Source organism: Talpa occidentalis, unplaced genomic scaffold (assembly GCF_014898055.3).
Source record: "Talpa occidentalis isolate TD23 unplaced genomic scaffold, MPIMG_talOcc4v2.1 talOcc4.12, whole genome shotgun sequence".
Classification (NCBI taxonomy): Eukaryota; Metazoa; Chordata; class Mammalia; order Eulipotyphla; family Talpidae; genus Talpa; species Talpa occidentalis.
Window position 1 is genome coordinate 100,835,902 of NW_023601212.1, and position 23,808 is coordinate 100,859,709.

Here is a 23,808-nt window from a genome sequence, read left to right on the forward strand (position 1 = left end):
AACCCAGCGGCCGGCGACGTGCCCCGCGTCCAGTCAGGACGGGCAGCTCTGGGAGCGGGTCCAGCCGGGAGTTAACTAAGCGTGAACAAGGGGGACGCTGCGCAGCCCGTCAGGGCCTGCAAGGCAGGTTCGGAGCGGGACGGTCAACAGCCCCGGATGGGGACGCGCCCTGGGCTGTCCCGGGACAGGGGTGGGGCCGAAATGAAAAAAGAAAACAAAACTGCACCTCTCCATCGTGAGGAAACCTCCAGGGGAAAAGATGAAGGGAGCAGGGGAGACAAAGTCAAGGATGACGAAACCGGGGCGCAGACGCGTGTGGCGAGGCCGACACCCCGCCGGAACGTCTCGCCAGGCGAACAGCGCTCGCGCCCAAGAGGCGGCCCGAAGCCTGGCGCCCCGCACGGCCGTGTCTGGGCTGCACGCGCCCCCCCGCGCCCGAGGGGCAGACGCTGCAGAGACCCCAGAGAGGGCGGCCCAGGCGGAACCCGCCGCTCACGGCAGCCGCGACTAGCCTGGAAAGAGCCTGCGGGGAGGGCCGTCAATGCTCTTAAAAAGTGAAAAAGAAAAGAAGGGACGGTCCGTGCCGGAGAGGTGGAAACAGAAGAATCAAAGCGACACGCTGGAATGAAAAAACAATTGTAACAGAAATTAAAAGTGTTTTTGATGGTCTGCTGCGCCCTGGCGGGGACCAGCCCAGGCCTCAGGGGCCCGATCGCCCTGCGCCGAGTGAGCCGTAACCCCTGCGCCGCCAGGGGCCCCGCCTTGGTTCGTTCTTTCTGTCTAACATTTATTTTCTGTCTTCCCTGGTCTTAACGCTATGATGACTCTTCCCCGGTCTCTCAGCACGGCCACCGGACTCAAAACCAGCTCGCGGCGGGCCTCCCCGGGGGCGCAGCGGTTGAGCGCTGGGTGGCGAAGCTGCCCGCGGCCTCTGCAGCGCCGGTTCGATCCCCGGCTGCTCCCCGGCCCCCGGAGGAGGGTCCCACATGGCGCGCAGACCTCTCCTGCCGCCCGCTGCTCCCCTCAGCAGTGGGTTTCAGTGGATCTGCCTGCTCTGCTCCCCGCTCTGGTGAATCCTCTCACCCCCCACGCTTCTGGCCTGTACCCCAGGTCTTGTATGCATAAATAAATTACTAAAAAAAACAACCCAGCTCTCCACGAAGAACACAGCTGGCTGACAAACACCTGCCCTCTGCCCACCCTCCTGCGGCCCCGCCCCGTTCTCAAGCTCCAAAGGACGCCTGGAGACCGAGGCAGCCAGGGGCCCACGCCACTAACAGGTCAGGGGGGCGCCTCTGGCCTCAGCGCTGCAGTGAGCCCGACACCAACCACCCGAGGAATCCTCTAGAGGGCTCGTTTGTTCTGGCTGCCGTTTACTGGAGCAACGGCCTAGAACGGAGCTTCGGCTGGGGGCAGGGCCCCCCGAAGCCCTCACTGCTGGGCCACGGGACACCCTGGGACTCGCTGCGCGCTCGGGCTCCCTCGCTTCCCCTAATACCCGCAGCAGGGCAGGAGCCCCCTGGCCCTCTCGGCCCCCTGCTGCCGGGCACTGCCGGCGCGGGCCGTCTTACGGGGACGCCTGGCCGACCGTGGCGCCAGCTGCGGGGCGCACCAAGGACGCGGGGAACGCTGCTCCCGGGCCTCCCGGAGAAACGTACCCGAGAACAAGCCGGAGGGACGGCGACGTGGGACTGACCGGTGAAATGGCCACGTCTCAAACCAAGTCCACAGGAGAGTGGAAAGCAAGCGATGACAGCCTGCAGCAGCCGCGGGACCCGACATGCACACACCAGACACTTAAAAAAAGCAAAAGCTGGGAAATAGCAAATAGTACATTTTAATGTGTCTGTAAACGAGTGTGTAAACACACTCGTTGGTACCAGGCTGGCCACTGTTTCCAGTCTTCGCAATGAGCAGAGCCAGGAAGTATATACATTTAAAGGTAAAATGCCCCGTAAGTCTATACTATTTCTATTTAATTTCAAAGCTGTGGGGTTTTTACTTAGCACCTCTATTTCTTAGTCCATAAACATCCTGATTTTCAGGGACACAAGGAGGATGGAATTAAAATAGTCCAGAATTACTCGTTTGTTTCATCACATCACACACGTTACTGATACATATACGTCATGTATTTCCATATTTACATTTCTGTGTATTTAGGGTTTCATCCCACGGTACAGTCTCCGACATGTGTAATCACTGTGTGGGTGGCTATGCACACGCACAAACTCGTATTAAGGAATTTGTAAGCTTTTCTCCTGTTGATCCACTGTGGACTTCCAGTGAGTCCTGGACCTGGGGCGCGACGGTGAAGGAAATCAGACATGGGGTGCTGCACCTCCCCCTGCAGTGACCGTCAGGGCTAATGGCTGTTGCCATGGTCCCTGAGGTCCGGCGTGGGCCAGGAACCATGCGCGCAGGGGGAGAACAGCAAACTCCCTAAGATGCAGAGAAGCCGAATGCCTGCCAAGAGATGACGACCACCAGAAGCCGCCACAAAGATGATTAAAAGAAATGCTGACCACCTGGAACCTTATCTCGCTTTCTCAAGGCCCACAAACTTTATTTTGCTATAACTGTCTTTCTAAAATCTTTCCTTTTTCTGGTCATTGATTGCTAATTAAAAAACATACGTGATTTAATAATTAGGCTAATACAAATGAAACATTACTAAACACTGTGTTATAATAGTTGGTTTAATAATATTTCTATTATGTGCTTGACTTTAGTACCTTTGATATTAACTGCACTATAATATAAATTCACCCATGACAATTAGTTATGAGTAAACATAAGTAGGTAGTAGTAGTAGTAGTTAGTACAAGAATATAGAAAGAGTTAATGGCCTGTCTCCTTAGGAATGCAGCTAGGTCCAGATGTATTTTGGACATAAATCACTGCCCTGTCAATGATAAGCTAAACCATTGAGCAAACTAATTTCTTTGATGTTCACTAATCCTATGCCTTTAGAAAAAACATATATATACTGACCACTGACCCAAATAAAGGGCACTCAGATTTACACTCTCTCTGGAAGTGTGTCTGTTTGTCATTTCTTCAGCCGAATCCCTGACCACCCTGCGCAGTCTCTCAACCCTGAGACGGCCTCATCGCTCACTGCTGCGCTGGTCCGCGGCATGGGGGACTGTCATGTCGGCATGCAGTGAATCTTTACTTTCTTAGTGCTCTTTTCTACACTACTTTAAGTGCAGCAAGTGTAACATCAAAGCAGGCCATATGTATGACGGATTATTCTGCTTTCTTACTATTATCTCTCTACTGCAGGCAGTAGGGTGCCAGGTGGTTAATTCTCACGCACATCATCTCATCGCCCCCTAGCTACAACATGGGAATTTCGCTCATTATTTCTTATTATTCTAAGACTGTGGCGCTGTAGAGGCCTGACTCCACGCAGGTCACATTCCAGGCACTCAACACCAGGTCCGGTCACTCAGAGGTTTTCCTCCAAGACGCATGTGTTTTCACGCGCCTTTGCGACTCAGGTTAAGGCCCTTCTGCGCTGCGCGGGGTCTCTCCCAACAATCCATCTTATGCCAATTGTCAAGTCCACATAAAAAGAACCCTAGGGGCCTTCCCGGTGGCGCAGCAGGTTGAGCGCAGCGCTGTAAAGCTGTTTGCAGCCTCTGCAGTGCAGGTTCGATCCCAGGCCGGCCAGGGAGATTCCCACATGGTGCACAGACCTCTCCTGTTTCCCCACTGCTCCCCTCAGCAGTGTATTTCGTCAGTCTGCCTGTTCTGTTCCCCACTCTGTCTCTGGTGAAGCCTCTCACCCTCCCGCACCTCTGGTGGTGTTTATTAATTCCCCACTCATAGCTTTTTGGGTTGTTTATACTTTCTGGTAATTGTGAGTAGGGGTACAAGCTTTTGTTTGAACAATTTTCTTCTCAATTTGCTTCGGCATTTATCTAGAAGAATGCTGGGCCATATGTTAATTTTATTTGCTTATTTGAACTTAAATGTAATCTATTGTCACATTTTTCTTAAAAATAGTGCCATTACTCCAAATAAACCAAAGTAAAAACAAAGAATTCGAGGTATCCCATTTATCCTTGTGTTGGGTGGCTGAAAAGCAGCAATCAGGATGACAGGTGATGGATCCAAAGTCAATGCTAAATTTGTTAAGATTTCTCCATTTGTAAATCATCCTTAAAGAAAATAATACATGCAGTCACACCCTCCCCGCAGTGGTCCAGCAGAGCAACCGTACTACCTGGATTCATGTTTTCACCAGTAAGAAACTGGGAGTGTTTGGAATGAGCAAGGATGGGCTCTGCTTGCTCTGCAGCCCCCAGCATGAAACGTTTCACTCCTTCAGGTCAAGTTTGTCTTTACTTGATGTTCATGTAACTCTGACGTCCTTCTTGTAAGATGCTTTCGTGAAGCTGATTTCCTGCAAGTGATGGTTCATGACATTATGATCAACACCAGTGATTACTGTGCTTCCGGTATTTTCTCTCTTGGCTGCTCAGCAGAAGCACTTCCACCAACTGGCGTGTCATCAGTGCTGCCCTCTGTCCCACTGACCGTTTTCCTCCCCAGCTTGAGAAAACCCACCCAGAGCAGCCAGATGTCAGAGAACAGCTCATCATGGTTGCTGTCCGGGCAGGTAAATCATGATGGCAGCTGGCGAGGACTGTGGTGGCGGGTGGCAGGAGAGGTCTGCGCGCCATGAGGGACCCTCCTCCAGTGGCCGGGGAGCAGCCGGGGATCCAACCGGCGCCGCAGAGGCCGAGGGCAGCTTCGCAACCCAGCGCTCAACCGCTGCGCCACCGGGGAGGCCCGGAAAAGGTTAATTCTATGTTGAGCCTATTGAGGAACTGCCAAGCTGCTTCCACACCAGCTGCACGAGCATGCACCGTGCTCTCTAGCAAAAGTACGAGGGTTCCAATTTCTCCACATTCTGGCAACACTTGCTGTTTTCTGTTTGTTTTAGGTTATCCTGGTGGGTGTGTCTAGTGGTTTTGATTTTTAGGTCTCTGGTGGCTTCGTAATGTTGAGCCTCTTCGTGTTCCTGGAGTTCACGTCCTTTGCCTACTCTCTAACTGGGCTGTCTTCTTGCCGCTGAGTTTATCCCATGAGACCCCGTCGTAAGTCAAGGAAGGCCTGGAATTTGTTCTCCTTACCTCTGAACTGCTAAAACGGTCAAATTCCAAATGCTTACTTATCTTCGATAGGTATGTTTTCTTTTAAATAGAGAAGAGGGTGATGTTTACGTTTAAGAATAAATGTCTTTAGCACAAACACAAAGTACAGTGACCGTGTGGGCAGCTCCCTGCAAGCTCTGAATGCTGCACGCGCCCTGGGGCGCGGACGTGGCGCCCACCCCCTGCGAGGCGTTCTGGCCCCCGGGACGGCGCTTGGCGGAGGTGCGGCAGAAAGCACAGGCAGTCGGAAGGCGTCGCGAGGCGCTGCCGTGGTCTCCTCCCAGCTCTGGGAGGCCACGCCGGTCCCCTGTGCCTTCCATTCCGCGCAGCCGCTGCTCCCCGGGCGCAGCAGAGGGCGCCGGGCCTGCTCTTCCTCACGGCGGGGCTGAGAGAACCTAAATCGTCCCTAGAGCGTCCCGCCATTGGCTTTTCTTCTCGTGGTACAGTTCTCTGAGGACATTTGGCTCGTGGGTTTTCGGAGTACGAGGCGCCCATGTTTAACGTTGGGATGTGTTCACGTTTAGAGAATGATGCTCTCACGGGTGTGCAGGATTTCTTTCAGCTCCGTGCGTATCACCCAGGACCTGCCTTGGGAATTGCTTTCACTCATAATAAGGGCGTGCTCGGCGTGTGTGGTTGTGTCTAACGAGCACTCATGAGCTGAGGTCTGAGTATCTTTATCAGGAAAGTGAAGCGTGTGGAGTGTGTGATTACCGAGATTTTTTTTACACGTTAGTGTAGTTAAGTGACTGATAAGCGTTCAAGTTGCTTATGTCATAGTGGTATCGACTGTTGCGTTATTACGCATCCTGGTCTGCGCTGGAAAGAAAGGCTTTGGGTGGTCGCCAGCGTCTCCAAGATCATTTTAAACATCCATGCTTCCATCTGCTGTTTTATCATGTGGCCAAAGTTGGGGAACATCAGAAAGCAAGGGAGTCTCGGGGATCAACTGTAGGGCACAGACTTCTGCCACGTGGCAAGTGCCCATCAGGTCAAGCTTTTGGAGTGCTTTGGCCAGCAGGAGAGCGCTTGGAGGAGGTCCTGTGGATGGACAGACGGACTGAACTCCAAATGACCCAGGAGATGCGAGTTTGCGGTCATTTCTCATCTAGGAAGCCATGGGAAACGGGCTTCCAGCGCTCACCGTTGTCGGGCCAGGCGCAGAAGACTCTGGCGTCTGTGGTCCTGGACCCTGTCCCGGAAGGGGCTTCCCCAGCCCCGCTGATGACAGGGCTCTCCTGGGCGGAGGTCGCTCAGGCCACCAGGGGCACACGGCTCTCTAGCACAACCTCGAAACTACACACACACAACAGAGCCACAGAAATAATCAGTTTTCCCGCAAGTTCTGGGTCGTTCCCTCCCACGTTGTGCGCGGGAAGGTCTTCAGCCCCGAGCCACCCCACTTCCTACCGCGCTTTCTGTCGTCACCGATCCGGCTGCCGATCACAGTCTCTCAGACCCCAAGAGCCCTGATGACCGGGGACGTGCACGGACACCCCGAAAGCGAGGTGGGCTGTGGGCGGCGAGTGTGTCGCGGCACCGCCCCCCACCCTGCCCCCCACAGAGACTGACCAGGGGCAAACGTGGCCGTGAAGTTTTGACGACTCAGGTTGTAAGGGACGTGAGATTTCTTCTTGGCAGTCTTTCTATTTTGAGAAGCTCCTACCACACTTACATGGTAAACCACGATTGAAAAACCAGACCGAAGCAGCACACACACGCCAGGCTGCCGCGGGAGCCACGCGCTGCGCAGGGAGAGACGGGACGGCGGCGCCGGTGCTCTTCCCACACGCTCGCTGCCGCCAGCAGCAGGCCCGCCCTGCTCTCCTGAACCTCCTCTCCAGGAACCCCCCACCTGGCTGCCGTGGACCTGGGGCGGCAGGTTGTGGGGAGCACACCCCCAACAGACAGTCCCCTGCGGGAACCTCGTGAAACACATGCTAACCCCTTTTCGCCCACGGTGCGCAGAGGCCCAGGAGCATTTGGTTGTCTTGGAATAACTCTTTACAATACCTCAAGTTACTTGATGGCTTGTTCATGTCGCGAGATCAGGGGCTGGCAAACCACGGCCCACGGGCTAACTCTGGCCTGTTTTCGTACAGCCTATGAACTAAGAATGGCTTTTACATTCTCTAATATTTAGGGGAAAAAAAGAAAATAACATTTCATGACACGGGAAAAATGACATGAAATTAAAATGTTAGTCTCTGAAAACAAGCGGGGCCGGGTGGGGGCACAGCCAGACACAGACCCTGCTCTGGGCCCCACTCATGAAGCCAAGAAAAAGGCCTTTTCAACCCTGTGTGAAGCACCACAGAGATGTAATGAGACTCAAATGAACGGAGTCAAAGTGGGAAGCTGTGTGGGGTCGAGCTTTCTGCTGCTGGCCAGGGGGTGCGCCGAGCAAGTCGCTGGCTCCCGTGGCCCAAACACCCACACGCTCAGGCTGGTGCTCGGCCGGCAATACCTCAGGCCAGGCCCACGGACACCTGCGGGCCCCGTGCTGCCTAACGTGGCGGCCGCCCCTCACACGCGGTGCTTACATCGAAGTGAATTAACCTTCACAAAACACAAAACTCCATTTCTCATCACGCTTGTCACATTTCAAGTGCTCAAGAGCCACATGGCACCGGGGGCTACTGTAACGGAGATACACCTTCCATCACTGCAGAAGTTCTAGCACCACCCTGGAAATCACATCTATGTCCTAACGGAGCTGCTTTTCAGGGCAACACCTAGTAGTTCCCGTCTCGTGCCCCACGCTGACGTGTGACAGGTGGGGCCTGGCAACCGCGGGAACATGGAGTACAGGGTGAGGGAGGCCGCCACCGCCTTGCCCCCACAGCCTGTGCCAAGCCAGGAGCCTGCCAGCTGCACCCACGAACACCCTTGAGGAGTGGTGACGACCACCGTTGTCTTCAGGCCTCGGCCCTGGCTCCCGCCGGCTGGTGGACACGCAGGCGGTGGCACAGAGCAGCTTTATGACATAGTCGGGGCGGAGTGCTGAGCTAAGGGGCATGTTGTTTCGTTTCTGTTCCAGAACATATAAACCAGAAAGGACTGATGGACGAGCTAAGGCGCGACTGATCAGAACAGGGGGCAGACATTTCCTCAAAAATCAACAAAGTGCGCCAGTCACTTCAAGGAGAGTTGATTGCGGCAAAGATCAAATACGCACTTTCACAAAAATCAAAATTTCAGGAAACCTCTAGCTACCACACGAGCGTGACAGCTTCTCAAAATTTCTAAGACTGTCTGGAAGGGACATGATGGCGCTGTTAGTCAGTGTGAGTGTAAAACCTCGTACAGTGAAGTCTGCCAGCCTTTGGAAGAGCCGTGCAATTCAGCGAGCCAGACTCCCAGGTGACCAAAGGACGGTGCTACATAGAAATACCACCAGGTCGCTCAGTGCCAGACAGACACACGGATTCTAATTTCGCACCGCAGCTGGACGGGAAGACACTTGCACTTGCTGAGTTTTGGTGCGGTGTCCGGGAAGAGAACACCCATCGTCTGAAAAGGCTCTTCCCTGTAGCAGCTACTGTCCGCGGGAGGCCGCGTCCTGCCCTCCCGTGGCGCGCGGAGGCTGAGGCGGACAGGAGACGCCCGGTGTGCGCATCCACTCACCCATTTGCAAAATTAGTCCCTACCTTTACGAATTACCTTTGCTCTGGACAAGGTCATTTTCATAAAAATGTGTTTTTGATGGGCTCCATGTAAAGGATTTGTTACTTTTCAATGAATTATTTTAAGAATTTCTAACAGAAAATCCCAACAGATAAACGACACCCGTGGAAACCTCGGGAGGGTCAATGAAGCTCACCCCGCATACCTCAACACTCACCCCCGTCCTGCGCACCGGGTCACTGGGGCTCGCCCCCACCCTGGCACTCAGCGTCCTGCTCCGATCAGAGGAACGGGTGCAGGCCGGGGACAGCGCCCGAGCACCCCGCCCAGCTCGTCGCCTGCTCCGGAGGCAGCAGGTGCTCCTGCCCCCCGCCCCGCGGTCGGAGGCGCTTCGGAGGACGCCCCCGTCCCGGGCCGGATCTGGCTTCTCCTTCCCACCACAGACTCCACAGGTTCTCAGGCTGGGGTCTAGCTCGCTGCCGTCATTTCTGACGAGGCACCACTCGGGGAACGGCGGGAGAGGCAGATGAAGGGGGGAGGGACCGTCTGCTTCGGGGCGGCGTCAGCACCTGACAGAGAAGCAGCGCGACGCGGCACGTCCAAGGGGAGACAACTTACTTTTCTTCCGGGGCTGGGAGGGAGACGTGGACTGGGAGGCCGCGCCGCCGGAGCTGCTCTCCTCCTCCTCCTTGGCTTCCGCCTTGACCTCCGGCTTCTTCTCGTCCACCTGCATCGCTTCTGGCTTCGGCTCTGCGGGGTCCGTTTCTTCTTTGGCTGGAGCAGATCCTTGCAAGTCCTCTTCCATCATCTTCAGAAAAGCAAAACCACGGAGAAGGAGGTGTGAACAGCACAGACCTTCACGCCACCGCAGGCGGACCGGGGCCTTCGGGGGCGGCACGGGACCGCGCAGGTCCTTCCTGGCGGGAGCCGCGCGGCTCCCTCCTCGCCCCTCCCGCAGCGGGACGGGGACGCTTGGTGGCACCTGAGTGACACCTGGTGTCACCTGAGTCCCTCGAACACAGACCCGAGGCGAGCGTCGTCCCAATTTAACCTGTTCTTACACCAATGTATGTCGCACTAGACGGGACTCAGACACCAAGCTGCTCAGACTGTCAGGCAGGTGAGGCCGACGCAGTGAGGGGAGTGGGGGGACAAGGAGCAGCGGGGACCGGCCAGCTGCGGAGCCCGGTTCCCATGTGAGGCTTCATGAGGGCGCTCCCACCCAGCTTGCCCCCGTGGGAAGGCCCGCCAAATGCTGACGGGGTTTCTCAACTTGCCAGAAAAGCCAGGAATCTAGACTTGTATTGGCAATTCCCCATCTTAAAAACTACCGCGTCTGCACGGGCGATAAAAACACATTTTTTATAGGCTGACTGCCCGTGGCCAGCAGCTCCCAGCCTCTGCCACGGGCCCCTCGGTGAGCCAGGACCCCCGGTGCCGTCGCCACATAGCCTCAGCCGGTGGCGAACAGCACAAACACCCTTTTGGACGGGAGCCCGTGCTCTTCCCGCCAGGCAGACTGAAAAAAGCCCCGGCCCAACCTCTCAGAAGAAACAGCCCGCCTCTCTTCAGTCTGTTCTCTGCTGGAACCCTGACTCAAGCAGACAGTGAGGGTACAGCGGGGCATCCCAGCTTCTCCCCTGAGGACGGCCCGGTGGCGCGCCCCTGCAGGCGGCACATCGCTCCACTCCCCAGAACGGTGCCTACCGTGGACCCGGGCTCCCCCTTGGGCTCGCTGGCGTCGGGTTCGGCATCCTCGGTCTTGACCTCGGCCTTCATCTCCGGCATTGGCGCGTCGGGTCCCGGCTGCTGGGAGTTGGTTTCGGCGCTGGCCACGGAAGATGGTGTGGGGACCCTGTTATCAATGCTGGCTGCTGCCTGGGAAAGCTGTGGGGAAGCCAAAATCATGGATGTCTGCAAACAGACAACACGCGTGACCTTTCAGAGCTGCGCCCTCCTGGGTGCAGCTCTGTGGTCACATCTCCCAAGCCCAGCCTAACAGGCACGCACGACTGGCGAGAACTGGAGATAGGAGGCCAAGCGAGGAGTCTGACACGCAGCCACTGGCAGGCGAGATGCACCCAGCTTCCAGGCAGAGCGCAGATGTGAAGAGCAGAGCTCTCCTCGCTTTGTCCTACAGTTATTTTCTGGAAGTTTTCTACCTAAGTCGAAAACCTCCGATTTGAAATGTCAGGTCATGAATGTGTATGATAAAAAGCTGAATGATCGATGGGTGAGCGTGTCTGCAGGGCGGAACAGAGCGCCCGTGTGGACGAACGTGGGTGATCAGCCGGTTAACTGCAGGAACATGGGCGATGTCGGGGGTGGTGGAGTCAGTGAACAGCAAGAGAAGGAACCACTGGAAGATTCTCAGTTTTGAAGGTCTTAGCCAATGGTGTTTTAAGTAACGGAGAGAGAACACAAGTCGCAAGGGATCTTACTGAGAGCTGAGAAACGCGAACCAAGAATGAGGAGGGTGCGCCCCTTGTGGAAAGACACGAGCAGAGCTGTTAGGCTGCCGCTGTGAGGACTAACTGCGACGCTTTATGGACAGATGTTCTCAGTATTAAGGTGAATGTGTTTCAGGGCACGGGGGCTTCTAAGTCAGATGACAAGTAAATAAAGTAAGATCTCAGAGATCATGGAAAAGGGGGGTGGAGGTGGCCGGGCAGCCTGGAGCGCCTGGGGCAGCGGGGGCGGCCCAGCCTCGGAGTTGGGCACCACCAGCAGGTCCCCAGAAGACTGAGCCACAGGAGGCACACCCCGGGCCTGCCACGTCACATTGAAATGGCCTCCAAAAACACAGCTGGGAGGCAGCAAGATCAAAGTCCACGTGGCGAGTCATGTGACGCGTCTACCAAACTGTCACGACCTTAGGGGAGTAAGGACTGGAAGCAGACGGCACCAACCTAAGACAGCAACGGGGAGCATGCAGCCTGTCTGCAGGGAGCCTGAACAGCGCACAGAAGACCCCGTGTGACTTCTTCACGACTGCCCGTCCCCCTAAGCTGCATCCGCCAGCTACCGTCTTGGCGGAGGCGAGGCAATGCCAGGGCGGCCCTCAGGGCGCAGCTCATGGGCAGTGACTTCACGATAGACACTGTCTACAGAAAGCGCTCGCGTAAGAGACAGAGGCTCACCGGCGTGCCAGGAGGCTGGGCGTGCACAGGCGTCGGCTGCTGCTGGGATGACTGAGGGGTGGCGACGGAGGGGGGCGGCACTGGGGTCTGAGGCTGCGGGGTCACCTGGGCCTGAGCTGCTGCCTGGACTGTCGGGGTGCTCTGGGTTTGGCTGGCACTGGGCACTGAGCCGGGAGTCGGGGTGGGAGTCTGCCCGGAAGACGACACGGGAGTCGACGGCTGGGTGGGAGCGGCGGGCTGGGGGGGCGTCATCCCCGGCGCGGCGGGGTGCTGCAGAGACGGCATGCCGGCGGCCGTGGAGGCAGGAGGCGGCGTCGGGTGCAGCGGCGACTGTGTCACGGGAGGGCAAGGCAGCTGGCTGGCCGGGGGCCCCAGCATGTTCAGAGGGTTGGGAAGAGCAGCACCAGGCACCTGCCCCTGACAGAAGAGAAGAGAGTTCGGCAACGTTATTCCCATGTGTGAAAATGTGGCGGCAGATTTGCAGACCTGAAGGTACGAAAATCGAGTCAAGACTTCTCCATGAGACCTGCTGGCTCAGAGAAATGTCCCATGTGTGAAAAATCATGGAATTGGGCACTCAGGGTAAGATGCACTTTCCAGTAAGTCATCACTGCGAATGTTCTCATTCTCTGATTTATAGAACTGTCAAGCCTCAGGCTTGGAAGAGACATGTAAGATCACCGGCCTCGCGCTCCGGGACACACGCCCACAGCTCAGCGCTCTGGAAGGTTCCCTCGTTTACAAAGCACAAGCTGCCGGAGGACCGCGTGGGCCAGCACAGCGTTGTTCCTTGCAGGCGCACCCTTGAGTCTCCTTGTGGGTCTTTTAAAAATCATGGATCAGAGCAGGGTGGTTAACTACAGCTCAGGGCCGGACCCAGCCAGCTGCCTGCACCTATCCTGTGGGCACAGCCACGCCCCTCTGTCATGCACAGGTGACATGTCCACGGCTGCTTGTGCACCTCAACAGAGTCCCAAGTTAGAACAGACTTGATGGGCCAGAGTCCACAATGTTTGCAGGACAAGTCTGCAGATCTCTGTTCCAAAGCAATAAAATGCCAATATTAAGACTAAGTAGTTAATGAATAAAAAATAATGTGGCCAATGGCTTCTGTTCACACCACTTCATTCTGAAAGATTAAACACAGAGTATGTCTTTGGGGGAAGAGCTGGCCGCTACAGACACGCACACGGGTGGCAGCAGCATCTCACATCCTGCAGTCTACAAAGGGGGCGGCCCTCAACCCGAGGAGACTTCTCGGCGCTTGATAGGTAATTAAGAACAAGGCAGCGAGAAGAGAGCCCCTTGGATGATTCAGCCAGCCTGACTCTGCCTGGGCAGACAGATGGGCAGCAGCACAAGCTGACCTTCCCTCAGGCCTCTGAAAGACCCACAGTCTCTCAGGGTGGCATGTGAGATTCGGAGTTGAACACGCAGACGTTAATACTGAGAAAGTGACACATAAAACCTGGCAATCAAAACCCCAAAGTACACAAGGCAGAAATCTGCAATCCACTTTCGCATGAAGTTCACGTCAGGGTAAGAGCACGTCCAAGCCAGGTAAACACGACAGGACAAAAGGGGAAAAATTCGAGGACGCCGACACATGGAAATGAGGTGCGAGCTCCTCGGGAGCAGAGGGGCGGCGCCGACACAGGCGGCCACGCCAAGCGCCAACTGTACCTGCGCCACGCTGGTCTGGGTCGTCGGCTGCCCCAGGCCCACGCTGTTCACGCTCATGGCCCCGCCGGGGGAGGGGAACTGGCCCTGCGGCAGGAACTGGCTCTGCGCGGGTGCCGGGGCCAGCATGCTGCCCGTGTGCGCGCCCATCATGTTGGGAGGCTGGGGCATGCGGGGCGGAGAGATGGCCATCTAGAAGGCAAGTGTCATCGAGAGTTCAGAAGACAAGGGTCGGGGTGTCAAGACGCCCTAGGAGACACGGGGCCCAACCATCCCAGAACTCGGGCACTCGGGCAAGTCGACCCTCCCTCGAGGGGTGAGAGCCGCCGCTCCCAGAGCCCCCGGCTCCCGGGCACTCGAAGCGCCTTCTCAGGCAAGTCTCTAATGAGGCGGTTCAAACCGCCATCGGAACAGAAATCACCAGCACACTATCATGCAAAGTTCCCAATGTGTCCTGCAGGAGTTCTTGACGGCGCTGAGGAAGCAGTCTCTAGACTCCAGAGTCAGCTCTAGAAGCCCACAGGAGGGACAAGCCCGCTCAGGCCCACAGTGGAGGCTGCCTCCCCCCTCCGCAGGACGCCCATCTCTCGCCCGGTCACGAGGTCCTGGGACATTACCATGCCAGGAGAAAGAACGGTCAAAAGATTCCCTCTGGGGCAGTGATGACGCGAGAGAAAACAGAAATCCGGCAGAAGCCAAACGCAGAGGAGCCGGCGCTGCAGGATCCCAGGCCGCGGAGAATCCCACCACTTGGGGAACCCCTCTCGCTCGCGCCCGGCTGAGGCGAGTCGAAGCACTTACCCCTGGAACGGAGCCCATGCTGTTCATCTGGACAGAGTGGTTCATGGGGGACGCCGCGCGCGGTCCCATAGGAGCCTGTGGCAGCTGCACGCTCCCCAAGGACATCGGGTTAAATGAATTCATCCCTGTGAAGGAACCCACAATGGGGCGTCAGGAGGACCCGCAGGAAAACGGTATCCCGGCTCACCAAGGACACGCGAAGCAATGCAAGATGGAAGACACGCGACAGGTGAGAAGAAACCACCCGCTGATCGGGACAGACGGGTGACAGGCCTCTGCCACCTGGAAGAGGGTGGTGGGGCAGGGCCGGCAGCGCGAGAGACGCGGTTGCGGAGCCCGGCGGCCACCCACACGGCACAGGTGGGCTGAGCGGGGCAGCTCAGGAGAGCGCGATGACGGGCCAAGGGGCAGTGGGAGGGCTCATGCCTGTCCCGCCACATGCCCTCCTGCCCCGCAGCCCAGGGCGCCTGTCTGTGCCAGCTCCCGAGGCCTCCAGAGCCTGTGCCCTGCAGGGAGCCTGTGGGCTGAGCTTTGCTGCTCAGATCTGGGGTAAGACGCCGACCAGGGTCTTCATTTTCCAAGTCTGTGAAGGGTTTAAAAAGAGCCCACGGGCAGCAGTGTCCCACCTCAGCCGCCTCCCTACAGGCTGGAAGGCCCACACCTTCCCTGGGTGCCCACTGGCCGCCGGAGCGTCACACAGGGGAGAGACTTGCCAGCTGCCGAGCATCTCAGGCCAGTGCCGCCTCCCTCACGACTGCCCACATGCAAACCGAGTTCCTCAGATGCCGGGTGACGCAGGGCTGAGGACTGTCATGGGCTCTGATGGTCTTTGAGGGCATCGCCCTCACGCGAGTGGGACCTAAGAGGGTCTCAAAGACCATCTGCCTCCCCCAGCACTACCTTCCATGACCACCGAGAACCACTACCGTCAACATGCGAGTGCAACAGGCCCAGGAGAACTTTCCGGGAAACCTGCAAATAAAACTTTCCCTGTCCTGAAGAATTCAAGAATTAAACAAAGCCAGATGTGTCGTCAGAGAGGCGCACCTCTTCGCCTCCTGCTCAACAGCTGTCGTGTCAGATTTCAAAGCCACAGAAGCTTCCACGTCACCCCAAACAGAACTCAGCCACGCCCCTCAATTTCTCGGACTCTGACTTCTTCCTCGGCCAAGCCACCCGGACAAGCCCCCGGAGCGTCCTCCAAGGCAGCCACCCCCACGTCGCCTCCAGCGCACAGGAGGACGGCAACGGCACTCACGGCCTCCTCTCCCTCCCGAACCGGCCCCCGCACAGCAGCAAGCCCTATTCCAGAATCTTCCGAATAAGCCATCACATTGTTTCACGACCTGTAGAAATGTCCTCATGTTCAAGCTTCAGTCTGAGAGGAACTGGAAAAGTCCCGAAACACCGTTTACTGCCAAGCTAAAATGTCTGCTTCCACCAGGCAGCCGCACAGACTCCACCGGGGACAACCCTCCACCATGGTCCAGACCAGTGCGGGAAGCCTGGCCTGGCGGGGAGCCCCGCACTGGCCCTCCCCGGCGCCACCGCCTGCTCACCCCGGCCTGAACTTTGGAGCTCACCTGTCCCACAGGCCTTCCCAAACACCTGCCCCACCCAGGGCACCCAGGGAGGCTCTGCCTAAGGGTCCTGTCCCCTCAGGACAGGAAACAAGAGGGCCAGGTCCAACTTCTGATCCTGGGGAGTGCTCCTCTCATCCTCAAGCTTCTGCACGCAACAGACACCCACTCCGCCTCGGAGCTGCAGCCTGCCTGCCAGCGCAGGAAGGGGAGACGCTGTGCACACACGTGGGGAGGGGTGCTGAGCATCAAGCTCAGACGGGAGTCATGGCAGTAAATACCTTGAGACACCTGCATGCGGTTCACCGGCAGGGGCATGGGTCCATCTAAAATGGCAGAAAAAAATGTGGTTATTTAAAGTGACCCCTGACCCAGCAGTGGGAATCTTAGCCTGAAGGCTGGCAGAAGACAAGGAGGCCTTTACTTGGAGGTCTCACGGGCTGTGGCTGTGGCACCCCAGGGGGCTGGGCACCAGGCGCTGGTAGGGCCGGCTGGCTGCCCAAGATGCCCTGCTTGTGTAGACGCGACCTCCGCTTTTCTTCTAGTTCTTTTTGTATCTTGTAGATTTTCTCTGCGAGTAAGTGATAGTACTCATCCTGGAAAAGACAAAATCCATATGAAATTGTGAAAACTATACAAAAAGAAAGTTTACATGTTCTAACAAACTAATAAGCTTTCCTCATGGAGAACACTGACATGGTGAAGTGCTCAACACGTCCGATACATCACAGGCCCAGAATCTTGTGGAACGCCTAGTGGAATCACGGAGTTTCTGAGTTGGCGCCACGCAGCCTGTGACATTTCACTCCATATCTGAACCTCTCCCTGTTCACTGACGCTGGCGCTGACCCAGCAGGGGCGGCAGGAACCGCGTCCACTAAGGCATGCCCGTGACTGAGTCATGGTGCCGCCCGCCTGCCTGCAGCAGCATTCTCCATGCGAGCTGGGTCAGCTCTCAGGTCTGCTCTGAGGGTCTCCCTCTAGGGGACACTGCCAACCCGACGGGCAGAGCCCCCTCTGCAGATAAGCTGGATGGACGCAGCTGCGTCCTCTGCAGGTGTGTGTGTGGGGGCTGCAGGCTCGCGGCGACCTACCCTGCTGTTGGCAGACTCGTACATGTCCCCCTCCACCTTCTTGGCGTAGGCTACCAGGTTCTCCATGCGGCGATCCTTCAGGGCTGCGGGGTCAGGCGTGGGGAAGATGGCTTGCACGCTGGAAGGAAAACAACTCCATTAACTGACTTTCAATGCACACCTTGTCATTTCACACGTGACAGAGAAAGAGAAGAAACCAATTGCCTTCTAAGGGGTAACTCAGTGTCGTGAGAAACCCCCGACTCTGCCTGCCTACCGTGCACACAGTGAAGCCGCTCTCCGGAGACAACACTGACCTGCTGGTCTCCCAGAATATTTTGGTGTTAATAAATACATGCCAAGTCAATTCAAGCATGACGTTTTTCAAATTCCTAACTTTTAAACTATACCAAAAGATGAGTGGGAATAATGAAGGGGAAAAAGAAACATCCAGTGGAATCGATTAAATTTACCGTCAGCTCAATGTCAGTGGCTGTGAGCTGAGCGGCTGTACAGGGGCATGGCAGACCCTCTGCGCCTGGGCCCAGACTCCTCCGATTCTCAGGATCTCCCCAACTGTAACCTTGAGTTGTAAGAAAACGCGCGGGGGCCCTGGCCCCTGAGCCATGGGCCATGCAGCTCAGGGCTGAGTCACAAATGCTCTGATGATCCCTGCAAGGCCAAGGAGTCTCTGGCCTGCAGCAGTGGCTACCACCCCCTAAACCACACGGGTCTCCCTTCAGCTGCTACGGCACTACCACCTACAGGACCCCTCAGGAGTGAGTCAGGCAGACCCGTGACAGCACCGCCAGCACAAGTGCCTGCGTCCCGCATGGGTGGCGGCGCTGCACGTACAGTTTGTGCACGAGGTGGCTCCGCAGGTCCTGAGTGACGTGTTCGTGCCAGCCCTTGCGGACGCCAGTGCTGGAAGGAGGTGCCGCTGTGGGTATAGTGCTGAGGGCGCCGATGTTTCCGGAGCTGGAGCCGTCACTCGTCAGCGGGCTATGGGAGAGACCAGGACGCGCCCTCTGTCCACTGAGGGACTCGAGTGCGAATGCACCTGTGTGATCTACGGTCTGCCCCACGTTTACAGGTAAAAACATTTCCCCCACCACCCCGCTCAGACTATTCTCATCTGCCACATGTTAGGCACCACAGGGTTTTGTGGTTACCAGCCCCGGCCCGTGCAGCTGGCATGCAGAAAGGAGCAGGCTGAGAAATGCGCTTACTTTGTAGCCCCGAGGGAAGTTGGAAGAGCTGATTGTGAAATCAAGTTTGGTGGCTGCTGATCGGTTATTATTCCTCCTGCTGGAATGTTCATTGGGTTATTTCCTTTAAGACAGAAAGAAAGAAGTCAACCAACTCCTGAATGAGAAAATATGCTTCAAAGTTTCAGCAGCAGGTAAGCTGCCAGCGCAGGGGCCCCGAGGAGCTACCGCGAGATGGATCACAAGCGCTCCGGAGTCCTGGCTCTGGCAATGGCCACTCGTACAGCCCAGCTGCAGACCCCTGGCCGCTGTCCTTCTAACCCAAAGGAGGCACTTTTAATACAGCTACTGAGTATTTAAGTACACTCTATGACTGTGGGTACAATTAGAAGTAACCCTTCTACAGTTTCAGATTTTTAATGCTGGTTTCATCACCATCATGCCATGAGCCATTGTGTGGCTTTTTATTTTTCCGTATTAGAAAATAAAATCATAGAAATTAAGTGCAGAAAAGATCAAGGTGCCTACGGTATTCATTTTAAAGTAAGAAAAAGCTGAGACTCAGAGAGGTTAACAGTCTCATCCCAAGTCACACCATCAACAGGCATGGGGTCAGGTCAGAGGTCAGGTCGTAGGACTGCAACCCCGGCTCCTGGCCGGTAGACCTTAGGTGTTCATTATGGCAGCTGTTACCCAAGAAAGCAACAAATGAAGTGAGTTTAACAGGTCATTTGAAAAGGTAAAACACTTATCCTATTAGAAAAGGGACGTAATTAGCACAACATCCTTTTCTTGGTTTGATGGACACCACTGCTTGCTTAAGCCTAAGCTTCAAAAGACTGGGTCAATGAAAAAAAATTTTTTTTAAATATTTATTTATTTATGCATTCAAAAACCGGGGTGCAGGCCAGAGGTGGGGGGTGAGAGGATTCACCAGAGACAGAGTGGGGAGCAGAACAGGCAGATGTACTGAGACTCACTGCTGAGGGGAGCGCGGGGAGACAGGAGAGGTCTGCCTTGCCCTGTGGGTCAGCTCCCTGGCCGGGGATAAAGCTCGTGCTGCAGTGGCTATGGACAGCTTGATAGCGCTGTCGTTAACCCCTGCGCCACCAGGGAGGCCCAATTTAAAGAAAAATTTTGAAAAAACAGTATGTGCACACGGCAAGGGAATCGTGGCTCCACATGAACAGATGCGCCAACATTGGCAAATAATGGACTGAAGTGACACCGAGAAGCAGTGGGAAGACTGGCAGACCACCCACAAGTGCTCCTCAAGTAAACAGCCTGGTGAGGGTCTAGACCAGAGGCACAAACAGGGCTCTGAACTGTGAGCTTCAGCTTGAGCCATATGAACTCCCTCAAGACAGCTATCCAGAAGCAGCACAAGGAGCAACAGACATTGATTCATCTCAAATGTCACTCTTCCCCCAGGCCTGGAACTTTTCCCCTGCATCAGACACTCCTGCCTTTTCAACCACTTACAAGGTACCATAACACGTCTGCCATAACACGTGCGACATAGCAACTTGAATGTAGAGTAAAAACAACGGCTGAAAGCAGCCTTGGGTTTCAGGAAGACACGTCATTCCCATGGCTGCATCTGGGGCCATGGAGTTCTCCAGAGTTCCTTCACCTACCCGAGGGGTTGAGAGTCCTCATCTGCTGGTGAGTTTGAGGCTGTGCTGGTTGCTGGCCGGGAACCTGAGGCTGCGGCTGCGTCTGGTTCAGGTAGGGGAGTCCGAGGGCAGTGGAGGCCCGCTGCATGGAGCTGGGGTCTATGGGGTTTGGGTTACTTAAAGAAGTGGCGTTCTGTTGGTCTGTACCTACAGAACCAATTGTGTTCTGAATTCCACTAGCAGGAGACCCCAGGATAGCTACAACAACAGACAGACAAAAAAGAAAAAAGAAAAAAGAAAAAAAAAAAAAAGGTCAGTAACAGCAAGAAGCCCAGGAGTGACTCACAACCCAGCAAGAAGCAGGTGGAATTGCACCGACAGGGGAGAGACAGGCGGGCGAGACCCTGGGGCTGGCCAGGAGCTGCGCCCGAGGACCTGACTCCAGCCCGTCCCGTGCAGCCGTGTGGAGAAGCTGGACACGCTCAAGCTTCCGTCTTAGAAGGCAACAGAGCACACAACAGAAAGGACTGAAACTCTGCAGGGACCCGCGGTCAGAAGTCAGCTCCGGGGGCGGCAGCACACGACCAGGGGAGGGTTTGGCTCTTCGGGGGTCCCCAGCCACCCCTGAGGTGACCTGGGGGCATCCTTCCCACCACCGCCTCCCAGGGCCTCGGGCTCCCGGCACAGGCAGAAGGTTCCGAGTGGGTCGCGGTGCTCCCGAGTCAACCCTCGAAACCCCCCGCCCCGCCCGCCACACACACAGCCCACCCGGCTCCCGCGTCCCTCCCGGGGCGGCCACCGAGGCGCCCGCTCCGAGGCACGCGCGGCCGCCGCTCCAGCCCTCCCGCCCAGGCCGCGTCGGCTCCACAGCCGCCCCCGAGCCCGCAAACACTCCGTCCGTGGGGGAACCGGGTCAGAACCTACCCTCGGGCCACGGCGGCGGCGGCACTTCTCGCCGCGCCTCGGAGCCGAGCAGACGCCGCCCGCGGCCCCTTCCGGAAACGCCCTGCCCGCGCGGGGCAGGATGGGAAGCCGCGAGTTTCCGGGGCCCTGCGCCTGCGCGAGTTTCCCGGACCGCCCTGCGCTTGCGCGAGCTTCCGGGGCGCAGGCGCAGGCGCGGGGCTCTCCGTTGAGACGCTGCCGCGGCGGCGCCTGAGGTAGGAGGGCCGGGCCGGGCCGCGCTGTGGGGCGGGAGTCGGCGCCGGGAGGGGCCGTCCGGCCGCCCCCGACCTCCCCGCCCGCCTGCGGGAGCAGCGCCTTCCTCGCGCGCCTCCCGCCCGGCGTCGGCGGCGCCGGGGCCGCCGGGGAGCGAGGCCGAGGTCGGGGAGCCGCGGGGCGCGGCGGGGTCGGCGCTGCCGTCCGGCTCCGCGGGCGTCGGGCCCCGGCGGCCCCCGGCGCGCGGGGCACCCGCCGTTCACGCCTTGTCCGCCGCGCGCCCGCCGGCAGGTAGGGAGCCCGGCCGGACCCGGGGACCCCGTCCCGGAGACCCGCCCCCGGGGTCCGTCCCCGCCGCTGCAGGGCGCGGTCTGGGGCAGGTGCGTGCGCGGCGGCGCGGACCCCGCGTCCCGGAGCTGCCCCGGCCCCCACTGGGGCCCCTTCCGTCGGCTGAGCCTGCCCTGGGGGGCCCTCCCTGACCTCTGCCCTCCCACCACCCACTTCTCGCCCCGAAGGCACCAGGCTCTCCGCAGTCACCAGCTCAGCAGGTCATCGCCCGGTTCACACGCGCGGCCGCACCTTCGGGCCAGAGGAACGCGCCGCGGAGCAGCAGCATCTGGGCCGCCTCGGCGTCGAGCCCCGCGGGGCACAGGTAACCAGCGAGAGAGTCCACGCTCGGGACCACACTGGGGTTGGGCCGCTGGAAAGCCTCGGTCGGGTCCTTCCTCATTCTCGTTCTGGAAAGAAGGGACGATCCTGCCAAACAGCATCGCAGTGAGGGTGAAACGCGTTAGACCCGGGGAGCACTTGGGCCGGCGCCTGAGTGAACTTTGCTGCCATTGAGTCAGCTTTGATGTTTGAACCCCACCAGCTGCCCAAGTAAACCATCGTGCCCCGGGGCAGGTCTCTGGTCACCTGCGTTTGGAGAGCTGGGGTGAGAGGATGGAGAAAAATGATCTTTTTTGATCTGAATAAACTGGCTGTGGGGACGCAGGACGACCTGTCTCCCCACTGCTTGTCCCTCTTGAGTGCTCAGGCCTATATTCTCTGCATCACCCACTGTCTGCTGAGGGAGCCGCTTGGGCCAGCACAGGCCCAAGGCAGAGTTTTTCTGGATTGACATCTCATGTGTATGGCGACTGCCCTTCATGGGACGCATGCCTCAGATTTCAGTAAAAACAACACTTCCAACACTTCTGCCTAGAGAAGAACGTGCTTTGACAGGTTTCAAGATCCCTCTCCCCTGTTTTGTGATGTCCTGTGGGCCCAGAGTCTGGCTGTGCCTGAGGAATCGACAGGGGTGTTGTCATTCCAGACACCTTTCCACATGCTCTGTAGCTCCCCGGGGGAAAAACAGCATGAAAGGACAGCATCTGTCCAGCTGCACTGAGATGCTTTTGGTTCTTCGCAGATGTGACCCCAAAGGACCCAGCGCACTTCTCACCGTGGCGATCTGAAGGGTCACCTAAGCAGCAGCACATGTCCATTGTATCTGAGGCGCCAGTGGACAACAAAACCTTTCGAACTTGAACTTTAACAGAAGAAAGCTTTAAGCGGGCTGTTTCACACAGGCTCCATTTGAGCAAAGGCATTTTAAATCATTAAGGGGAGAAAAACAGCACTTTTTGCTCAGTAGTGCGAACCCTCCAGGCAGTCTCCGTGGGAAGAAAAGGGAACACTAGTGAATCTGCGCGTGTGAGCCTGGTGGGGCTCCTCTGTGCACACCCCCAGCGCCACCCTCCCCCCCAAACACTTCCCAGGATGGATGAGTCTGATGAGGATTTTAAAGAACTCTGTGCCAGCTTTTTCCAAAGGGTGAAAAAGAATGGCCCCAAAGACGGGTCTGGGGAAAGGAAGAGACCGAGGGCCCCAGACAGCACGCAGACACGCAGCAGACCGCAGGGTACCAAACTGACCACCGCCAAGAGCAGCGCCCCCGCAGGCCCCAGAGCCACGAAAGCCCGACCTGGCAGCCGGGCCCAAGGGCTAGACAGTCAGGGCCCACCAGGTGCCAGGAGCAGGGCCCAGTGCCCCCTGACGACGGAGAGGGAGGGGCGCTCGCTCCTGCTGCACCCCCAGAGAGCACAAGGAGCACGCAGACAGGTAACCGGACCAGGAACACTGCTGGGGCTTTCCAGAGAGGGAACCGGAGAGGAGCGGGCTTGTTTAAACCGGAGTCGGAAAACTCCGAGAGCCAGCTCACAGATGTTTTTGACGCTGCCGGCCAGTGGCTGCTGTTGCAGCTGCTTGGCTCCCAGGCGACACGCAAACCCATGGGCCGAGTTCCCACGGAACTCCGTTCCCACAGCAGGCGCCGCCGGGGCCAGGGTTTGCCGACTCCTGTTTTAAACGATCGTCAGGAAAGTTTGCCACGTGATCACGCCTGTCCCCTCAGAGTTTCCTGTCAGTGTGGCCGGGACATGGTGCACGTGCCCCTGCATGGGAAGACGGCTGCTGCTGCTCTCCCTTTCTCGCGTTCATTCTGCAGTTTGGGGTCAGCTGCAACCCGGGGGTTCAGTCGAGCTACTGAAGAGGTAGTCCCTGTGGCGGCGGGGCTTAGGCCCCAGGAGAATTTTCAGGTCTCACCTTCCTCCTGCAAAACCACCTTTTACTCTCTTTTTGCTTGTTTGTGTAAAGCCCCACTGCCCGGAGCACTGGAGCATGCGCGGGGTGGGCCTTCTCCACGCAGAACCGAAACCGCTTGCAGGTGCAGCGCCAGGCCGTCTCTCGGCGCACCTGAGCTCGGTTTCTAGTTCTTTC

At 57.4% G+C, this 23,808-nt stretch overlaps 2 protein-coding genes, 1 long non-coding RNA gene and 1 pseudogene across 4 annotated transcripts in view; 2 read left to right on the forward strand and 2 right to left on the reverse strand.

Moving 5' to 3' along the window:
* The window catches only part of LOC119242366 (ectonucleotide pyrophosphatase/phosphodiesterase family member 7-like), a 17,149-nt gene extending 16,638 nt beyond the window's left edge, over positions 1–511 (forward strand). The window contains exon 8 of the mRNA XM_037508085.2: positions 353–511. Within this exon, the coding sequence (XP_037363982.1) occupies positions 353–511 (159 nt within the window). The remainder of the gene's footprint in view (positions 1–352) is intronic.
* A 1,142-nt stretch (positions 512–1,653) lies between these two features.
* LOC119242368 (translationally-controlled tumor protein-like) lies at positions 1,654–4,635 on the reverse strand (annotated as a pseudogene).
* Positions 4,636–5,468: 833 nt separating this feature from the next.
* LOC119241954 (CREB-binding protein-like) lies at positions 5,469–20,872 on the reverse strand. The gene is made up of 12 exons (XM_037507638.2): positions 20,818–20,872; positions 19,915–20,151; positions 18,299–18,401; positions 17,925–18,071; positions 17,091–17,208; positions 16,421–16,592; positions 16,278–16,322; positions 14,417–14,541; positions 13,619–13,807; positions 11,936–12,352; positions 10,503–10,682; positions 5,469–9,603 (listed from the first exon to the last, which is right to left on the reverse strand). The coding sequence occupies exons 2-12, from the start codon at positions 20,039–20,041 to the stop codon at positions 9,358–9,360; spliced, it is 1,869 nt and encodes a 622-aa protein (XP_037363535.1). The 5' UTR covers positions 20,042–20,151; positions 20,818–20,872; the 3' UTR covers positions 5,469–9,357.
* A 145-nt stretch (positions 20,873–21,017) lies between these two features.
* On the forward strand, positions 21,018–23,022 carry LOC119240213 (uncharacterized). 2 transcript variants are annotated; one of them, XR_005124112.1, is made up of 3 exons: positions 21,018–21,050; positions 21,564–21,700; positions 22,460–23,022. It is a non-coding gene; the product is annotated as an uncharacterized LOC119240213 (long non-coding RNA). The 2 variants fall into 2 exon arrangements; XR_008551309.1 differs by lacking the exon at positions 21,018–21,050 and adding an exon at positions 21,305–21,339.
* Positions 23,023–23,808: the final 786 nt, after the last annotated feature.

Coding starts and splice junctions, on each gene's coding strand:
- LOC119241954 (XM_037507638.2), bottom strand. CDS start 20,041: ATGCAGCGGGCCTCCACTGCCCTCGGACTCCCCTACCTGAACCAGACG. Junction 17,209..17,924: donor AGCCACCTCGTGCACAAACT/GTACGTGCAGCG, acceptor TTTTCCTTCCAG/CGTGCAAGCCATCTTCCCCA. Junction 14,542..16,277: donor CCGCATGCAGGTGTCTCAAG/GTATTTACTGCC, acceptor GTTCCTTCACAG/GGATGAATTCATTTAACCCG.